The following is a 19,686-nucleotide window of genomic DNA, read 5'->3' as shown; positions in this document are numbered from 1 at the left end:
CAAAGTCTGGAAACTTTTTAGATTCCCGATTACAAAAAATCCAAATCAGTTTAGTTGAATTTTAAATTGTTTTTATGAGAACTTAATAAACTAAATGTTTTATAATAGCTATGTTTGTATTCCGTTTTTGTCTTTTTGTTTGCAGCTGAAAAGGTTAATTTCCAGAGTGCTTAAGGGTACACTTCGTTTTTGCGAACTCAAACCATATGTTTGAACTGGTCCACCAGCTGGCTAATGGATTGTCCTAATTGTGGCCCACTGTTTGACGTCATGCCCCAACACTCCAAACTAAAACAACAACACGAGTCTGTGTGCGTCTCATGTATAATTCATGTTGCTCTCCGCACTTTTCTGCTCTCTTTGTTTTACCTCAGGCTGACTTTGCTGTTGAAGCCTTGGCTAAGGCGACGTATGAGCGGCTGTTCCGCTGGCTGGTCCATCGCATCAACAAGGCGCTGGATAGGACCAAACGGCAGGGGGCGTCCTTCATTGGCATCCTGGACATTGCTGGCTTTGAGATCTTTGAGGTGCTCGTGGTGCTTTTAATAGTGACAGATGCTTTTCTACAACATACAAAGTGACGTCTGGCAGATGTAGTTTTGTTCCCTTGTAAGAGTATAAAAACAGACAGGACAGATGATCCAGCGAAAGGATAAATCACATGTAAAAAAAATATGCCAAAGATTTCCTTCTGCTATTCACTTTCCTACCAGCTGAACTCATTTGAGCAGCTGTGCATCAACTACACCAACGAGAAGCTGCAGCAGCTCTTCAACCACACCATGTTCATCCTGGAGCAAGAGGAGTACCAGAGGGAGGGCATCGAGTGGAGCTTCATCGACTTCGGCCTTGACCTGCAGCCCTGCATCGACCTCATCGAGAGACCGGTCAGTGTGCTTGTGTGCATGTATGACAGTGTGTATACGTGTCTGCTTTTAAATACACGGTTATTCGCTAAATATATCTCCTCAGAATAACCCCCCTGGCATTCTCGCCCTGCTGGATGAGGAGTGCTGGTTTCCCAAGGCCACTGACAAGACGTTTGTAGACAAAGTGCTGCAGGAGCTGGGCACACATAGCAAGTTTCAGAAGCCACGTCAACTCAAAGACAAAGCTGACTTCTGCATCATCCACTATGCAGGAAGGGTACGTATATCAGGCTTGGAAGACAAAAATCAAAACGAAAGCAATTATCTTTGTTTCCTTTATAGCTTTAAATCTTTCTGGGAGCTCTGTGCATTCCTTGTCCAACGACTTTGCTGCTTTTCTCTGTGGCACAGACTTGTGGTTGCGTAGTTTAACCAGGTCATTGCATTAAAACAATAGCGCTGTTGTTGTGCTGCTGCCGCTGCTGTTGGAACCCCACATCTGGTTCACATTGGTGTGAGATTGAGTGCCTGATGCCTTGCGGTTGCATAACTGAGATGTGAACTTTCACCTTTGTGTGGTATTCTGCCATCTGTACGGAAAAAACGATCCTCCGCGGCATTCCAAAGGGGGCGCTTGACATCTGATATCACAGCTACCCTGATGTGTTGAATACTATTTACCTGCTTCTTTTTCTGAATTGCACATATTTTTACAAGCTCATTGAAGACCACCAGTCAGTTTAACATTAGTCCGTATGAGAAACGGGTGATTCAGATAAATATTTCACATCCAGCTCACAAAACTGGATCCAACACTAAATCTGAACTTGGGCAAACAAATCCTCTGTGACAGAGTGATACCGAAGAGGAAAATAAGTACAAACATAGCAAGTTTGCTTTTCCTGGACTTTGATTAAACCCATATGCGGCTCTTACATTCTTCATGTTAGGTTGCCGGGCGTGTAATTTGCTTGTTATGTTCCACTCTCGTCCAGCACTGTTCGTAGTATGTCACATTTCTGAAAAACACATACAGGTCATTATCCTGTTTCAGACACTTAATCCAACCCAACTGTGCCGCCGCGATTCTTCACTGTGCTGCCAGTCAAATATAATATCCAACTGTGAATCTCATCATATACAGTATTATATCAGTTTGTGGTTTGAAATAGACTCACACAGCACATCTGGTGCTGCCTGTAAGTTAAAACAACTGCTGCGTGGTATCTGGAAACAGCGCCAGACCTAGCTGTCACTTAAGACAGGTGAAGCAACAGAGCAGAGGCAGTTAATCAGAGCCTGAAAACCATTCCTCTGAGAGTGGATTTTTCACACATGTTCTTTTTATTATTTATACAGTTACACTGGGGTATAAGATAAAAGACAGGAAAGAGAATGAATGGCCTAGAGCCAAATTTGCATAAATAAAGCCTGATTTGATGCTGTTTTTCCTGTGTGGGTTTTAGGTGGAGGTCACAGCCCTCATGGTGTTCTCATCTTTGATTTTTGTTTTTTGCACATATAAAAACACATGAAAGCATTTTTTGTGCTTAAACAATGGCGATCACTGTTTTTGCTTAGGTGGACTATAAAGCTGATGAATGGCTTATGAAGAACATGGATCCTCTGAATGACAATGTAGCCACGCTGTTGCACCAATCAACTGACAAGTTTGTGGCCGAGCTCTGGAAAGATGGTAAGTCATTTAGAAGTTTGTAGTGGCCTGAAAAAGCCCACTGAGTCTTCACCTGTGTGTATTTATATGTATTTTCCTGCTCTCTGCACCATTTCAGACTGACATTACACACCACAAGTTCCAATGTGACATGCTATAACTGAGTGAATGTCATATTTCATGGAGGGAAGTATACTTCCTCTCCTCTCACACTTTCTCTCAGAGCTAGAGGTGTGTTTTATGGTTTTACTAATGAGGGGAAAGGCTTTGCCAGCAGAAACATTAAGGGTAAGTGAGTTAAACCACAGCCCACTCCGTTCAGTCGAATGAGCTGAATGACATTTGGTGCTAAAACTGCCAATTATACCAGTAAACACCTTATTAGTTTTTCAGGTGCTAACTGTGGCCCTTAACATTGTTGTTCTGATTTTGTGGAATTAACAATCTGATTAATGAGAAGCTTAATAACATGGTAATAACACTGATATTTACTCTTCTGTCTTCTTTAATAACAGCTAATCAGTGTTGTGAAAGTGTGTGTGTGTGTGTGTGTGTGTGTGTGTGTGTGTGTGTGTTGCATCCTTGCTGTCTTTCTTTTTCTCTCTTACTGTCCTGTCTTCTGTCTGTGTCTCTGTTGCTGTAGACATTCAGACGTTTCAGAGAGCCTCTTTCTATGACAATGTGTCTGGGCTCCATGAAGCTCCAGGTGAATGATAGTAACACTTAACCTTTGTAAACCACTGGCTGCTTCTCCTGCTCTGCACTGGCGGTCTCATTGGTTTCCTGTCCTGTCATGACTGCACCGTGCATCTGTCCAAAAAGTTCTCCTCCAGCTTTGCATGGCTTTAAAACCTCTCATACGTATTTCTATTGGTGCTGGTGGTTTACTGCCACTCTTAATACATCTATTGTTTGTGAAGTCTTCTTTTACAAATTGTGAAAATCTTAAACACTAAATTGGAGTGTGCCTGATCAGGGGGATGCATTTTAAAGTTGATTCAGGCTCTAGTGTACAAATGAAGGATTTAAAAAAAAAAAAAGCTCACTGAATTAATGGGCTGCATATTCAGAATCAGGGTCAACAATTCAAAAGGAAAAACAACTACATCCTGTCAATCCTTATTACTCATAGGAGGCTGTGATTAACAATCTACTGTTTAACAAAAAGTGTTTAGTTTACTTAGACATTAAGCAAATATGATGAAAACTAACAAGAAATAGCTCTTCAACATGAGGGTGTTATTATTATTTTTTTGAAATAGCACAGAAAGAGAAAACGCCAAACCCAACGACCCCCTTTGAGTAAGCGCTCGGCGACAGTGGGAGGGGTAAACTAACTTTTAACAGGAAGAAACTTCCAGCAGAACCAGGCTCAGGGAGGGGCAGCGATTTGCTGTGACCACTTGGGGGTGACGAAGAAAGTGAGAAAAGGATTAATAATAACTAATGATTAAATGCAGAGAGAGGTAAAAAAGAAACAGCCACAAGTAAGCCAGCATCCTGAGAACAAAGTGATGTTTTATAAAAATTCATGAATTTGTGGCGAAATCTTTTTTTGTTTCATTTTGTTTGTTTACATTTTGAATATGATTTCTAGCACTGATAATTCCTCTGGTGATGTTTATACCACAGTTTGTAAACATGTGAATAAAGATGTTTAAATGGGGTCTGTTTCTGAAGTTTTATGCAACCTTTGGTGATCATGTGCACATAGTGCCTAATCTAAAAGCGGAGTGAAGAACAGAAACTGCTAGTAAGTAACTACAGATGTAAGAAAATGTTTCTTAAAAATCTGCTTTGCAAATGTCTTATGCAGAAGGAAGTGTGTGTGGGATTCATCCAGCAGAAATATTGTGTAGCATTTATGAGCACCTTGATCTTTTTGTTTATTATATGGAATTTCCCTTTCTTAGATGACATCAGCGTGCCACCACATATTAAAATTTTGGTTTACTAAACCACCGAGCTACACCCAGAGCAAGAAATGTGATTGCATATTGATTTATTTTGGCCAAATTTACAGAAAATTATAAAAGACATTCATATCCAGATCTTACCCGACAGAAAAAAAGGAATAGCGATCCTAGTTTTTCTTATTCTCTACCACACCCCCATTTTTTTAGCTATATTTTCATGTGTGTACGGCGTTTAGAAGATCATCTGAAAAACATTACTCCTGCTTTGTGGACTCAAATCCATTAGATTAAAAGCTTTAAAAGCATTTAAGAGTAAAAGACAATTAAGTAGTGTGCTAACTGAGATGGTCATCGCTCACAGCTGGTCTGGTAACAGTGTTGTCTGTCTTCATGCTGTACTATAAAAATAGAAAAGAGCAAACCCAGCTGAGTTTAACACGTCAGCCATTATTGGCAGCGTCTCATGATAAACATTCACATTAGATTTAAAATACACATCAAAGAAAAATTGCCGGCTTTTCTCTTTTCTTTTCATGTAAATAGCATATCATATCAATCATATCTGCATCTGTGGTTTCCTCCTTTAATCTAGTTATCTGTAATCCTCTTTAACTAATTTTTCTTTACCAGTTGACCGGATAGTGGGACTGGACCAGGTTGCGGGCATGAATGAGACAGCGTTTGGTGCTGCCTACAAGACCAAGAAGGGCATGTTTCGCACCGTGGGGCAGCTGTACAAGGAGCAACTGTCTAAGCTCATGGCCACACTGAGGAACACCAACCCCAACTTTGTCCGCTGCATCATCCCCAACCATGAAAAAAGGGTGAGTCTTAAAATCTAACCATCAGCAAAATGTCCTGCTTCAGCGTAGATTCTGAGTTCGTCACTACAAACAAATGTGCAAATTCTGTGGGAATTTTAAATGCCTTCACTTATTTATGCTTGCACTGAGATGGGAAACATTTGCACTGATCGTCGTGAGTACAGGCAAGAAGCACTGATGTCTTTAGCTGAGAGGATGACACGTGCAGTGTCATGGAAACAGATCTCATTAAACCCTTTTTTTTTTTTTTTTTTTTTAAAGGGCTATTTATACAGAAGCTTTACATAATGTTTTTCATGGTCTCATGTTTTTTTGTTGATCTCATTATTTTTCCTCTTCCTGCTTTGCCAGGCTGGTAAACTGGACCCCCACCTGGTTCTGGACCAGCTGAGGTGTAATGGTGTGCTTGAGGGGATCCGTATCTGCAGACAGGGCTTCCCCAACCGCATCGTCTTCCAGGAGTTTAGACAAAGGTCATTTTTAATCTATGTCTCAGTCACCTTAATGTTTTCCTACTAAGGTTTGGAATAAGCTAAATGTATTTATTACTTTGGGGAAAAAACGTGTAAGGCTCTTTTCGGAATTAAACTTGTCATATATGAATCCATCCATCTGTGCATTTTCTTAAACGCTAATCCAGTTCAAGGTTTTGGGGGTGCTGGAGTCTATCCCAGCTGTCACTGGGTCAGAGGTGGGGTACACGCTGAACTGGTTGCCATTCTGTCACAGGGTTAATACAGAGAGACAGACAGCTATAAAAAGTGTGATTTACATGTTAAAATACACACTCACTGGACATTTTATTAGGTACAGCTTGTTAGTAATGAGCGGGAGCACCTTTTGTCTTCAGAACAGCCTTAATTCTTCATCAAGGTGCTGGAAACATCTGTATTGACGTGATAGTATCGCACAGCTGCAGATTTGTCGGCTGCACATCCATGACATGCATCTTCAGTTCCACCACATCCAAAAGATGCTCTACTGGACTGAGATCTGGTGACTGTGGAGGCCTCTGCTCAAATAAGTCACGTTATTCTTGGGCTGATTAAATATTTGTATTAACGAGAAGTTGAACAGATGTAACTAAAAAAAGGGATTCATGTGTGCAGCTTCTACCTGACGGGAAACAAAGGACTCGGTCCTGTCTTTCATTCTGTTTTATATAATATTAGCAAGGACATTTTGTCACTCAGTGATGGTGCTTGTTTCTTTCTGCTTTTTAACAAGGTATGAGATCCTCACTCCTAACGCCATTCCCAAGGGCTTCATGGATGGCAAGCAGGCCTGTGAGAGAATGGTAAGGACCCGTCCAAACTCCGGTGATTTATCTTTACATGGAGGAGTCTAAGAAGTAAAGGTCACCTTGTTATTAAAATGATTATAAATAAATTATGAATAGACAACAGTATTATTTCCGTTTCAACCACATCTTCACCTCATCTCCCTCTAAATGATAGATTCAAGCCCTAGAGCTGGATGGCAACCTTTTCCGAATTGGCCAGAGTAAGATCTTCTTCAGGGCCGGAGTCCTCGCCCACTTAGAGGAAGAGAGGGACCTGAAAATCACGGACATCATCATTTACTTCCAGGCTGTTTGTCGAGGATATCTGGCACGCAAGTAAGTATAAACAGAGTTGTTTCTATATATTTGATCACAAAAATCTCACTGTTGTCTCTCTTTTCTTCTCTGTTTGCTTCAGGGCCTTCGCTAAGAAACAACAGCAGCTCAGTGCGCTAAAGGTTCTCCAGAGAAACTGTGCCGCTTACTTAAAGCTGCGTCACTGGCAGTGGTGGAGACTCTTCACTAAGGTGTGTAACTCTCATTTCTCGGTGCTGATAATTATTAAGAGTTTGTAGTAGAGATGGCACGATACCACTTTTTTATGTCCGATACCGATACCGATATCATAAATTTGGATATCTGCCGATACCGATATGAATCCGATATAGTGTTTTTTAATCAACAAAACTGTTTTTTAAATATCTTGCTGCATTTTGTATAAGTTCATACTCAAGTTTAAAACAACAACTACACTAAAGCTATTCTGTTATACCTGTATACAAAAAAAATATTTCATAGTTCAGCAATACTGATCAATCTAATAAACTTAGACCTACACCATCCTCCCTATTCTGGTATTTTAAAGAGTACTTAGCGTAAATATTAAGCAACCTAACTAATAGGGTTCCAACTCCCAGCAACAACAAACATAAATAAATAAAAAATAAGGAACCACCCCTCACGCTCCACCTCATGATGCTTAATCGACGTAATCAACCTTAATTTGATGCAGTGTGAAAAAAATGCACAGAAATCAATTATTTTTCAAGAAATATTAAATAGATTCAACATCTTTCTTCAACAAAATTGCAGACTGCACAGATGGTATCTTCCCAAAGGAAAAAGTACTATAGCTTACTAGGGTATATATATTAGACTTAATAGTTACTATATACAGTAATGGACTTCTATTCATTTTGCATCAAATTAAAACTTTGGGTGTCAGATAATTATTTATTAAAAGCTAGACATTTTAAATGAGAATAAGAAAGAAAAGTATGTCTTTGTGCCCCCTTTTCCCTGTTCATGCCCTATCGGCCCCCCTGGCTAAACTTTGCTAGATCCGCCCCTGCACAGTTACCAGCGTCAGCTAGGTAGAAAAAGATCCTCAAGTAGAAAGTAATATTAAATACATTCTAACAACAGCTGATCAAGCTTAAACGTGCTTCTGTTGTTCAGCCGCTGGTTTCCTCTTTCTGGTGCAAAGTGGGCCAAAAGCAAACTAGAGAGACGGACTCAGAAAAGCTGATCAGCTGATCGTTAAGCAGTTTCATGATTGAAGTAGCAGCAAGAAGAGGCAGTCGCTCCATATATCGTTTGTTAAGCTTAACGCAGGAATGCTTTACAAACATTCAGAGATGGACTTACACACTTGCTTTACTTCTCTCGGGGATAACTTTGTCGGAGATGAAATGCCGGGTTGCTAGCGAAGCTCCAAATGCTATCCAGAGCACCGACAGGTCCCGCATGCCACAGCCGCTCTATCACGTGATGCATACTGCTCAGACGTGCTAACGTTCTGAGGTGAGTTACGGCGTGTTGCAAGTTTTGTGAGGTGCTTTCGTGATATTTAATGGATCGGATTACATTTTTTATTTTTCTCCGATATCCGATCCAGTAATTTAGGTCAGTATCGGACCGATACCGATACGTAATATCGGATCGGTCCATCTCTAGTTTGTAGTAGTCAGTGTTGTGCAAAAGCAGAGTCCCTCTGGTTTTGCTGCTACTGTTCATTTGTACCCACAGGTGAAGCCCCTGCTGCAGGTGACCAGGCAGGAAGAAGAGTTGCAGGCTAAGGATGAAGAGCTGGTCAAAGTGAAGGAGAAGCAGATGAAGGTGGAGGGAGAACTGGTGGAGATGGAGAGAAAACATCAGCAGGTTGGTTACAACTACAGCAATAACATCAAATGTTCGCTTTAATGTTGAACTCTCTGAGGTGCACAATCGACACAGTAACATTATCGATGTGTAGCTAATGGAAGAGAAGAACATCTTAGCCGAGCAGCTGCAAGCGGAGACAGAGCTGTTCGCAGAGGCCGAGGAGATGAGAGCTCGTCTTGCTTCCAAAAAACAAGAGCTGGAGGAGATCCTCCACGACCTGGAGTCCAGGCTGGAGGAAGAAGAAGAGCGGAGCCAAGAGCTGCAGAACGAGAAGAAAAAGATGCAGTCCCATATCCAGGTATCAGGGCATTAATGCTGGGAGAAATAGATTCTTTGTCTCTCAATTACTTATGTAACAGCTGGGAATGTTAAAAAAACAAGTATATTTTAAAATATAACTGACTTACTCAGTGCAAAATATGTTTGCTCATTATGTTTGTTGCTGTGCGTAGGACCTGGAAGAACAGTTGGATGAGGAGGAGGCTGCCAGGCAGAAGCTGCAGCTGGAGAAAGTGACGACTGAAGCTAAAATGAAGAAATACGAAGAGGACATTTTGCTGCTGGAGGACCAGAACTCCAAGTTCCTCAAGGTGAGAGGAAGATGCCTCTAAAAGGGTGGACGCATTCATGTTTGAGTTGGGAAGTTAGCTGTGCATTAAGGGGTCTGTCTCTTTTCATGTTTAGGAAAAGAAGCTGCTTGAGGACAGAATCAATGAGGTGACCTCGATGCTAGCTGAAGAGGAAGAGAAGGCCAAGAACCTGGGCAAGGTCAAAAACAAGCAGGAAATGATGATGGTCGACCTGGAGGGTAAACAAGTATAAAATAGCATACGGAGAATAGTAAACTATCGCTTCTACAGCACAGTTGTTAAAAGAACTGTCTTATATTAAACTGATGTTTTATTGTGTTTTATAATCAGAGAGGCTGAAAAAAGAGGAGAAGACCCGACAGGAGCTAGAGAAGGCTAAGAGGAAGCTGGATGGGGAGACGTCCGACTTTCAGGACCAGATATCAGAGCTTCAGTCCCAGATAGAAGAACTTAAAATGCAGCTGAGCAAGAAAGACGACGAGCAGCAGATGATGCAGGCGAGGTAGGAGATGGTAGCCCGACTACGGAGGAGAATGAGTCCTGATCAGTTCAACAGACTGAGCTAAATATGGGCTTCAGAGTCATAGAAATTCTAAAGTGATTAGAGCAGGAGTGAGATAAGTGTTGCATAGCATTACGAAGCAGTCAGCGCACTGGAAACATTCACACTAGCCATTTTATATGGAGCGTTTTATTAGACTTGCAGGCCGGTTGTACAACAGTGATCCTGCCTCTGCTGCCACCCACTGGACCAGTGGTTTCATTACATGCACGGCATTTTTGGAGAAGCAAATCTGAACAAGCACTGGCACTTATTGAGTTCGTGGCTCAAGAGTTGGGAGTTCGCCTTGTAATCGTAAGGTTGCCGGTTCGAGCCCCGGCTTGGACAGTCTCGGTCGTTGTGTCCTTGGGCAAGACACTTCACCCGTTGCCTACTGGTGGTGGTCAGAGGGCCCGGTGGCGCCAGTGTCCGGCAGCCTCGCCTCTGTCAGTGCGCCCCAGGGTGGCTGTGGCTACAATGTAGCTTGCCATCACCTATGTGTGAATGTGTGTGTGAATGGGTGGATGACTGGATGTGTAAAGTGCTTTGGGGTCCTTAGGGACTAGTAAAGCGCTATATAAATACAGGCCATTTACCATTTACTTTTATTCAAGTCTAAACCGTCTTACATTCAACCAATGGTTTTTCTGTTTTATAATTAGACGGGCTGAAGGAAGAAGAGAGGAAATGACTGAAAAAGTTTCTAGTGCTTATTTTTAGTGGAACATTGAGGTTGTCCTATATCTCCAGAGGCATTGTGTTTTTTTTATTATAGCCACTTTTATACGTTGATTTCAGGAGCGAGGAAGAAGTCAGCCATAAGAACAATGCTCTGAAGCAGATTCGGGAGCTGCAGGCGCAGCTGTCTGAGCTGCAGGAGGACCTCGAGTCCGAAAAACAGGCCAGGAACAAGGCTGAGAAACTCAAGAGGGACTTGAGTGAAGAGCTTGAGGCCTTGAAGACTGAACTGGAGGACACCCTCGACACAACTGCAGCCCAGCAGGAGCTTAGGTACTGTATGCTACATTTCTCATCCATATTTTAAAGAGTGGTGCATTTAGGAGAGCTTGTTATGTTCTCTGTAGGACCAAGCGTGAACAGGAGGTTGCAGAGCTGAAGAAAGCCATTGAGGAGGAGACTAAAAACCACGAGGCTCAGATCCAGGAGATGCGACAGAGGCATGCCACAGCCCTAGAAGAGCTGTCCGAACAGCTCGAACAGGCAAAGAGGGTAACTGACCTTTTTCCAATCAGCAGATTCACAAGTTACTATAGGTGCTACTCTGTCATTTATACTACTAATGTTTATTATGGATTATACGTAGTTCAAGGCTAACCTGGAAAAGACCAAACAGAGCCAAGAGACTGCCAACAAGGAGTTGGCCAGCGAGGTCAAGAGCCTGCAGCAGGCAAAGCAAGAGTCCGAACACAAGAGGAAGAAGCTGGAGGCTCAGCTGCAAGAATTCATGGCCAGGGTCACTGAAGGAGAGAGGGCTAAGGGAGAACTGGCTGAGCGCTCACACAAACTGCAGGTGAGGTGGTGTTGGGTGGTGGTGAAACTGGTTTAAGGTACCAGAGCAGAGGAAAAACACATTTTTATTAAATGTGCTAGCTTATCAAAAATATCTGGATTCTTCTAGAAGTAAAATCCTCTTGTTCGTGTACATAAGCTTAAAGTAAATGAACTGGTTCTTCTTTAGTGCTTTCTATCTATCATTCACACTCCGAAGGATACTTTGGCATATAGACTCGAGTAGCCAGGGATCGAACCACCAACCTTTTTTAACCTTTTTCATTGTAGTGTAACTTCATTTTTTTCACTGTTCAGTTGTATTTCTTTGTGTGACTCTTTATCTTTTCTCTTGACGATAAGTCGACGTTGTAAGAATTCTTTTGTAGCTGTTTAGTCTTTACTTTGGACAACAGCTGCTTCATTTAATGAGTTTATAGTACATACTGACTGCTAAAGGACAGATTCTTGAAAAACTGTAAATATAAGCTCGCAGAGATTTTGTTTCGCCACTTGTCATTTTTGTATTCAAATCTGTTGGACCAAAGCAGATAATCTGGTTTAAAATCTTCACACAGACTGAGCTGGACAATGTGTCTACCATGCTGGAAGATGCAGAGAGGAAGGGGATCAAGTTGGCCAAAGATGTCGCTGGGCTAGAGAGTCAACTGCAAGACACACAGGTAGCGTAAAGTTAACTGTGATATTAAAGGGAACCTCCTATGCTCATTTCCAGCTCAGTATTTCTATTCTTATTCTATTTCTATTCTTATTCAAGTACAAAATGTTTCTTTGTCTTATACTGGGCCTTGGTGCACACCCTTATAACTTTTCCAGTGCCCATTTCCAGTCTCTATTACTGGAGAGTGTATATAAGATAAGATAAGATAAGATAACCTTTATTAGTCCCACACGTGGGAAATTTGTTTTGTCACAGCAGGAAGTGGACAGTGCAAAAGTTATGAGGCAAAAATTAGAATACAATAAGAATAAATACAGTACACAGCTGTACAGAATAGAATAAAATACTATATACAGTAGAATAAAATAAAATAAATATACAATAAGATAAATATAGAATACAAATACAAATACTATATACAACTGAGTAAAAATACAACGATGACAGAAAGGATTATTGCACTTAGTATTATTGCATATGTATGGATGTGTGTGCTTGATCAGTTAAAGTCTTTATTATGGAGTCTGACAGCAGTGGGGAGGAAAGACCTGCGAAATCTCTCCGTCCCACACCATATACACGCTGTAACGGGTCCTCTTTTAGCCTCAAAATCATTTAAGTGAAACTGTTCTTTTAAAATAACTGTATCCATATTCATTGTTATTAGGAGCTACTCCAGGAGGAGACCCGCCAGAAACTAAACCTCAGCAGTCGAATTCGCCAGCTGGAAGAGGAGAAAAACACTCTGCAGGAGCAGCAGGAGGAGGATGAGGAGGCACGCAAGAATCTGGAGAAACAGATGTTTACCTTACAGGCTCAGGTAGGACATGATTTCTGCTGTAGGAAACAAAGTTTAAGTAATGTGACTGTCCTTTAAAGTTTCTTTTCTGTGGTGCAGCTGTCAGAGAGCAAGAAGAAGCTTGAAGACGATGTTGGAACAATTGAAGGTCTGGAGGAGACGAAGAAGAAGCTGCAGAAGGACCTGGAACTGGCCAACCAGCGTCTGGAGGAGAAGACGATCGCTTTTGAAAAAATGGAGAAGACCAAGACTCGTCTGCAGCAGGAGCTAGATGATCTAACTGTGGACTTGGACCACCAGAGACAGATCGTCTCCAACCTGGAGAAGAAACAGAAGAAGTTTGACCAGGTGAGAACATGTCAGTGGATGCATTTCAGGTCAAGTTTGTTGTACATACAATTTTTTGTTTTAAGCTAAGACTATAGAGAGCAACTCTGTTCTCTTGATAGATGCTGGCTGAGGAGAAGAGCATCTCAGCTCGTTATGCTGAGGAGCGTGACCGTGCTGAAGCTGAGGCCAGAGAGAAGGAGACCAAAGCTTTGTCCATGGCCAGAGCCTTGGACGAGGCACTGGAAGCCAAAGAGGAGCTAGAGAGGATTAACAAGCAGCTCCGCGCTGAAATGGAGGATCTGATGAGCTCGAAGGACGACGTGGGCAAGAATGTGAGCGGCACAGTGTTTTAGAAGGGGACCTTTGAAGTTTGTATCCAAGTGTTTCTTCTTCTTTTTTTCATTCACTCCTCTTTTTCATATCTCACACACACATATCAGGTCCATGAGCTGGAGAAGTCGAAGCGCACGCTGGAGCAGCAGCTGGAGGAGATGAAGACTCAGCTGGAGGAGCTGGAGGACGAGCTGCAGGCCACAGAGGACGCCAAGCTGCGCCTGGAGGTCAACATGCAGGCCATGAAGGCCCAGTATGAGAGAGACCTGCAGGGCCGGGACGACCAGAACGATGAGAAGAAGAGAGCACTGGTCAAGCAGGTGGAAATTAAATCTAATTATGTTGCATTGGTTCATTCCCCATAATTTCCACACTGATGACTTGTGATGTCTCCTTCCAGGTGCGAGAGATGGAGGCGGAGTTGGAGGATGAGAGGAAGCAGAGAGGTTTGGCTGTGGCTGCTAGAAAGAAGCTGGAGATGGACCTGAAGGATATAGAGGGTCACATAGAAGGAGCCAACAAGGCTCGAGACGAAGCCATCAAACAGCTGCGCAAGTTACAGGTGCAGATTTTATTCACGTGTTTGCATCAGCCGAATTTTTTTACTTTATTCTCCAGTCATGCCTTGTTGTTGCTTCCTTCAGGCCCAAATGAAAGACTACCAGAGGGAGCTGGAAGACACTCGAGCTTCCAGAGACGATATTTTTGCCCTATCCAAGGAAAACGAGAAGAAGCTCAAGAGCCTGGAGGCAGAGATTGTACAGCTACACGAGGTCAGGACAGTCTGAAGCTCAGACGTTTTGTGATGTTTGTTGCTATGCAGGGTGTCGGTAATTCACAGTTAACAGCAGTTTATACATTCAAGAGTCCCTCTTAATGTTCGATGAAGTGCTGATCAATGTTCCCTCTAAGCTGCACACGTGCGCAATTGCGCACTGCTGGCACGGTCTCTGCGCACAGAAAATCTTCGTTGCGCACAAAAAAAAGGTAACCTGAATTGAAATTAAAATTAAAATTTTAACAATTCTGTTTTGCAGTGTTAGTCAGTAAGTGACTGGCTGCTCCCGTATGGGATTAGAACGATGCCACCTTATCCCATAGTCCAGCCAATAATGCGATTCACATTCGTATATACGCAGCTAATCAATGTCGCTGACAGGCTATGACAGCGTCCTTATGTGCCGACACCGGTGTTTTAGCTAGCAAAGCGGTGTAGCTGATGTGGCGTGAAACCACGTTAATGACAACGTGTACAACCATTGGAGATGTGAGCAGGACAGACGGAACAACTAACGGAAAAAGTGTGGACTTTATACCAGTTTTTAAATTGTGTTGATAGGCCACGTAAAACCAGAGTTATGATAAAAATATCTGCAATGTTTGGTTTTCTTCCTGAATACTATCGTTGTTTATATTTACTGCGGGAAGAAACGTTCTATAAGAAAAAACGCTCGAAAGCACTCTCTGCCTGTGAGCAAAAACAAAACCAAAAAAACCCCACCCTTTCCTATTGGTCGAAAAATTCCATGTCGACCAATCAAAAAATGATATGGCAAGTTGTTAAGAAACGGGGGGAAGTTTTAGGAGTGACGGCGGTGTTTTGAGATGTAAGAGATTTGCACCATAGCGCAAATCTTATGTAGTTAGTGTGTAGTGTAGTAAATAGTCTTGTTGTGTGTGTCAGAACAATGAGGCGACTGCTGAGTGTTACAGGTGTTACAGCAGTGATGCATCTCCTGTTGTCAGGCTTGCAGGTATCAGGCTGTTGTTCTCCTTTATGTGGACAGAAATTATTTTTGGAGTGGCACAAATAATTTGTATGGAATCAAATTTGATGCAGAACAGCTGATTGTGCTGTAAATAGTTTGAAATGTTTATTAAAAAAACACCTTGGCTGCATTTAAAAAAAAAAAATAGCTGCAAAAAACTTTGTTGTTTGCCAAACTGAGGTACTTTTTTGAAGAAGTAACTATATAATTAATTGCCCAACATTGGTCATTATATACTGTATTTTGCAGACAGAGTTACAGGACTCTCTCCCAGACCACAGACTCATAATACAAGTCAGAGCTTTATAAAAAAGAAAAAAGAAGAAAGTTGTGTTTTCAAAATTTGAGTTCAAGTTATTTTTACTTCCAATAGTGTTACCATACTACACAGGTCAATGACTACATTTTTGTTTTACATTTTCATTGTAAGTGGGCTAAAGCAGTTAATTAAAAGTAGTCTAACATACATGTAAATGCTGTAATTTGATTATCTTAATAAACCATGTAACTTGGATGGATTCAATGCTGGCGTGACCACAGTGCACACGTCTGATGTCACTCACAGTGGTCCAAGGGATCGCTCAGGGAGTTTGTGTGTTCGCTCAGACACATGGAAAATTAGAGGGAACATTGGTGCTGATAGATTTTTTTTTTTCTGCCCTGCAGGACTTAGCAGCGTCTGAGAGGGGACGACGCCACGCGGAGCAGGAGCGCGATGAGCTGCAAGATGAAATCTCAAACAGCACCTCTGGGAAGTAAGTTCACCTGCTCTAGGAAATGACATTACGAGAAAAGTGCAAAAGTCAAAACAAATGACTCTCAAAAACCAAACCAATAATTTACAGAAAAACTAAAATGACCCTGACAGTCGTATTTCGGCTGCTCTGTTCATCGAGGACATCTTATTTTTCTCGTTGTGTCAGGACTGCTCTGATGGATGAGAAGAGAAGGCTGGAGGCTCGCATCGCCCAGCTGGAGGAGGAGCTGGAAGAGGAGCAGGGCAACATGGAGCTACTCAATGACCGCTTCAGAAAGACAACCATGCAGGTTTGATTTCATACCGCAATGTCAGTATGAGCGTATTCAGTGTCTTTAATCATCCGAGTCTTCATTGGACTAAAACATTTACTGAGCTCCAAGAAGCTGTAAGAATGTAAGAAAGATGGATGGGCCCTTGTTTCATTTCAGAGGTGTATCAGTTTGTCTTGAGTTGACTGCAGCTTTTTAAGGAAACGTAAAAAGCCAACAAATCCATGTGAAACCAAATATCAACTGATGTCATCTCCAAATGAAAATATCTGCGGGGGGTTTTGTCAACCTCAGTCTGGCAGCACTGATGAGGAGGGCAGGTTTTTACCCATCTCGGCTATCGGAGAGGAACCATAACCTGTGTCGTGCACCATCCCTGTCCACTTGGATTCTCTCTGTTTCTCCGTGACAATTTTTTTTTTTTTTACTCCACCTTTCTCGCCCTCCATCAGGTGGACACTCTGACTACAGAGCTGAGCGCAGAGCGCAGCACAGCCCAGAAAAGCGAAAATGCTCGCCAGCAACTGGAGCGTCAAAACAAGGAGCTGCGGGCCAAGCTGGGCGAGCTGGAGGGTTCTGTGAAGAACAGGTTCAAGGCCTCCATCACTGCCCTGGAGGCCAAAATAGCACAGCTGGAGGAACAGCTGGAGCAGGAGGCAAGGTAGGAATTTACTACACCGCTCTTCATGCTCTAGCTAATGAACAAAACCAGTCAAAAAACTTTAAACGTGGAACATCTTCTCCACTCAAGGGAGCGAGCGGCAGCCAACAAGATCGTCAGAAGGACCGAGAAGAAGCTAAAAGAAGTCTGCATGCAAGTGGAGGATGAGCGTCGCCATGCCGACCAGTTTAAAGAGCAAGTATGTCTACTGCTGCTGTAAATAAGCTGCATTTATCACTCACTGCGCATGTTCTCAGCTTCAGCTTAACAACAGCTCTATGTCTCGCGTCTCCGTGTGTGTGAAGGTGGAAAAGGCCAACTCCCGTATGAAGCAGCTGAAGCGGCAGCTGGAGGAGGCTGAAGAGGAGGCCACGAGGGCCAACGCTTCACGTAGGAAGCTGCAGAGAGAACTGGATGACGCCACCGAGGCCAGCGAGGGCCTGAGCCGTGAGGTCCACACTCTCAAGAACCGCCTCAGGTGAGGAGGGAGAAAGTGGCTGCAGTCACAGGATCCTCATTTACTTGATCTTTTTTTTTAAAGTGACATTGCTACTTTAAACATTTGTCCCTAACAGCAGCAGACATTTTCCATTTTAATTTGTGTCTTCCTGTTTTTTACCTCCTCTCTGCTCCTCTCCCTCTTACAGGCGTGGTGGCCCCATCACCTTCTCCTCCAGTCGCTCAGGCAGACGTCCGCTGCAGGTCGAGGGAACTTCTTCTTTGGACCTCCTGTCCGACGATGAGCTGGAAAACAAGATCACTGACAACAATGCCAATGAGACCCCAGCGCCACAAACAGAGTAGAAGAAAAGCCTTTACCCTCCCTCAGTCAGCCCTAACAGACACAGCGGGACTCTCACAGCTTAAACAGGGACCCTCTTCTGGCCACTTTAGCACATGAAGTCCAAAACATCCCCAGTTTGACTAGATTTCCCTCTTCAAACCACAGGCAGCATGACCTAAGCCATCCTGACTTTCCTTTTCAACCTTAGCAGACACCAGCAGTTGGACCCCCAATGCTCTCACCACCGCCCCACTAAAGACTGTAAGAAACGCCTTACTACTCCAGCTCTGTGCTCAGCTCCTCTAGTTGATTTTCTTCTGCTGGACCACCGTTTAGCTCACAGGTGTCGAACTCCAGGCCCCGAGGGCCAGTGTCCTGCAGGTTTTAGATGTTTCCTTGATCCAACACAGCTGGTTTAAATGGCTAAATTACCTCCTCAACATGTCCTGAAGTTCTCCAGAGGCCTGGTAATGAACTGATCACTTGATTCAGGTGTGTTGACCCAGGATGAGATCTAAAACCTGCAGGACACCGACCCTCAAGGCCTGGAGTTCGACACCCCTGCTCAAAATGCTTCCAAATGCTAAAACGATAGCACTGCAATATTTGAAAGGAGCGCATCATAATGAAAACAGATGCTATTTTTTTTCACCGATCTACAATACATGCACCATGTGACTCAGTTTAGTTATATTAGTTATGAACTGGAACTGATATTGTTTGCTTTTCCAGTCCTATGCTAGGATTGCTTGCTTGCGTATGAGTATAAAATGTGAGTGTAAGCTGCTTCTTGCATTGGTTTCTCTTACGTTCGACAGTAGGTCAGTGTTGACTTGTAATTATTTGGCGTGAGCGCTAAATCGCACTCATGTCCTCTCGCTTCATTCTTCTTCTTCTGTGCCTTTTTTCGCTCTCTTTAAACTCTAAACCCATTTATGCCACATATACTGTTCATGTATTGAAACATGCTTAATTTCATGAAGGTATTTTCATAAAGCAAAAATCATAAATTTACATTTGTAACAGATTATATTAGTGGAAACCTGATTTACTTTGGCGTGTATGTCCTCCTGCAGCGTGTATGTTGCCACGATGATTGATATGTCAGCCGTGTGGGGTTCTTTGTAGATGGGTGCTATGACTTTTCTTATCAGTAACTTTTATACTTTTTGAGTTATTAAGAGTTAAAAACAATCCAATAGACATCAACTGTATTTATATCTCTGCTATTGTATACGAGACAAACTCCATTCATATTTCAAAATGCTCAGTATTGCACATTGCTCAACTGTACCTTTGCTCATGACACGTACAGTTTATGAGTCTTTAGAAGTTCTATAATGCATTAAAGTCTATGGAGCCCAATACTCTCCTGGTTTCCTCAGCAGTCACTGATGTTTTTGTCTATTTTTTGTCTTTTGACTAAAGAGCATTTAGCTGAACTCAAAGATGAGATGCTACAGATGTCTTCTTCACTGCCAGAGGCATCAAACTTCTATTAGTTTGGGAGTCACACATAGCCCAGGAAAATAACTGCATAATAACTAATAACACATCCATGTTTTTATCTTACAGCTAATATAAAAACAAGAAGATTTACTTTCATGAACGATCTGTTTAAAGATCGGATGATAAACAGCTTTAGATGTCTCAAGAAAAGAAAAATGATGTGTCAGTTTTTCACCCTCCACTCATTGCTGTTAAGAACCTTGCCAGTGTTTCCTCAGTTTAACCAATTTACTTGTGTTTGGGGTGAGAACCTGTGAGGGTTGAGTGTTACAAAATACAGTCATGAACCAGTTCAAAGGTCAGATAAAAAGGGTGAATGCCAACGGAGATAACAGAGTTAACAGAACCAAAATGTATCTACGTTTTTAAGAAAAAGAAAGAAGAACATCGTGTGGTGAGTTTGTGAATGCTAGTTTGTAGT

The 19,686-nt window shown here is 42.4% G+C and overlaps 1 protein-coding gene across 5 annotated transcripts in view; it reads left to right on the top strand.

The window, feature by feature from the left end:
- Positions 1 to 19,121, top strand: part of LOC146575649 (myosin-10) — a 69,535-nt gene extending 50,414 nt beyond the window's left edge. For 3 of the 5 annotated variants that reach the window (XM_085270438.1, XM_085270436.1, XM_085270437.1), the window contains 31 exons: positions 375 to 527; positions 714 to 887; positions 973 to 1,146; positions 2,451 to 2,565; positions 3,188 to 3,250; positions 5,091 to 5,284; positions 5,636 to 5,757; positions 6,512 to 6,581; positions 6,742 to 6,902; positions 6,985 to 7,093; positions 8,595 to 8,726; positions 8,821 to 9,027; positions 9,182 to 9,319; positions 9,414 to 9,537; positions 9,650 to 9,821; positions 10,659 to 10,871; positions 10,946 to 11,090; positions 11,185 to 11,391; positions 11,948 to 12,052; positions 12,719 to 12,871; positions 12,950 to 13,198; positions 13,300 to 13,512; positions 13,621 to 13,833; positions 13,914 to 14,075; positions 14,158 to 14,286; positions 15,949 to 16,037; positions 16,206 to 16,329; positions 16,764 to 16,972; positions 17,063 to 17,171; positions 17,278 to 17,450; positions 17,620 to 19,121. In XM_085270438.1, coding sequence (XP_085126564.1) covers positions 375 to 527; positions 714 to 887; positions 973 to 1,146; positions 2,451 to 2,565; positions 3,188 to 3,250; positions 5,091 to 5,284; positions 5,636 to 5,757; positions 6,512 to 6,581; positions 6,742 to 6,902; positions 6,985 to 7,093; positions 8,595 to 8,726; positions 8,821 to 9,027; positions 9,182 to 9,319; positions 9,414 to 9,537; positions 9,650 to 9,821; positions 10,659 to 10,871; positions 10,946 to 11,090; positions 11,185 to 11,391; positions 11,948 to 12,052; positions 12,719 to 12,871; positions 12,950 to 13,198; positions 13,300 to 13,512; positions 13,621 to 13,833; positions 13,914 to 14,075; positions 14,158 to 14,286; positions 15,949 to 16,037; positions 16,206 to 16,329; positions 16,764 to 16,972; positions 17,063 to 17,171; positions 17,278 to 17,450; positions 17,620 to 17,776 — 4,758 coding nt within the window. In that variant the 3' untranslated portion in view covers positions 17,777 to 19,121. The remainder of the gene's footprint in view (positions 1 to 374; positions 528 to 713; positions 888 to 972; positions 1,147 to 2,450; positions 2,566 to 3,187; positions 3,251 to 5,090; positions 5,285 to 5,635; positions 5,758 to 6,511; positions 6,582 to 6,741; positions 6,903 to 6,984; positions 7,094 to 8,594; positions 8,727 to 8,820; positions 9,028 to 9,181; positions 9,320 to 9,413; positions 9,538 to 9,649; positions 9,822 to 10,658; positions 10,872 to 10,945; positions 11,091 to 11,184; positions 11,392 to 11,947; positions 12,053 to 12,718; positions 12,872 to 12,949; positions 13,199 to 13,299; positions 13,513 to 13,620; positions 13,834 to 13,913; positions 14,076 to 14,157; positions 14,287 to 15,948; positions 16,038 to 16,205; positions 16,330 to 16,763; positions 16,973 to 17,062; positions 17,172 to 17,277; positions 17,451 to 17,619) is intronic. The other 2 variants (XM_085270440.1, XM_085270439.1) reach the window with 1 other exon arrangement.
- The last annotated feature ends 565 nt before the right edge of the window (positions 19,122 to 19,686 follow it).

This window comes from Mchenga conophoros, linkage group LG4, assembly GCF_057382185.1.
Source record: "Mchenga conophoros isolate Kocher_MC1m ecotype Shallow Benthic linkage group LG4, M_conophoros_male_GT1.1, whole genome shotgun sequence".
NCBI lineage: Eukaryota > Metazoa > Chordata > Actinopteri > Cichliformes > Cichlidae > Mchenga > Mchenga conophoros.
This window is presented reverse-complemented; position numbering and strand designations above follow the sequence as displayed.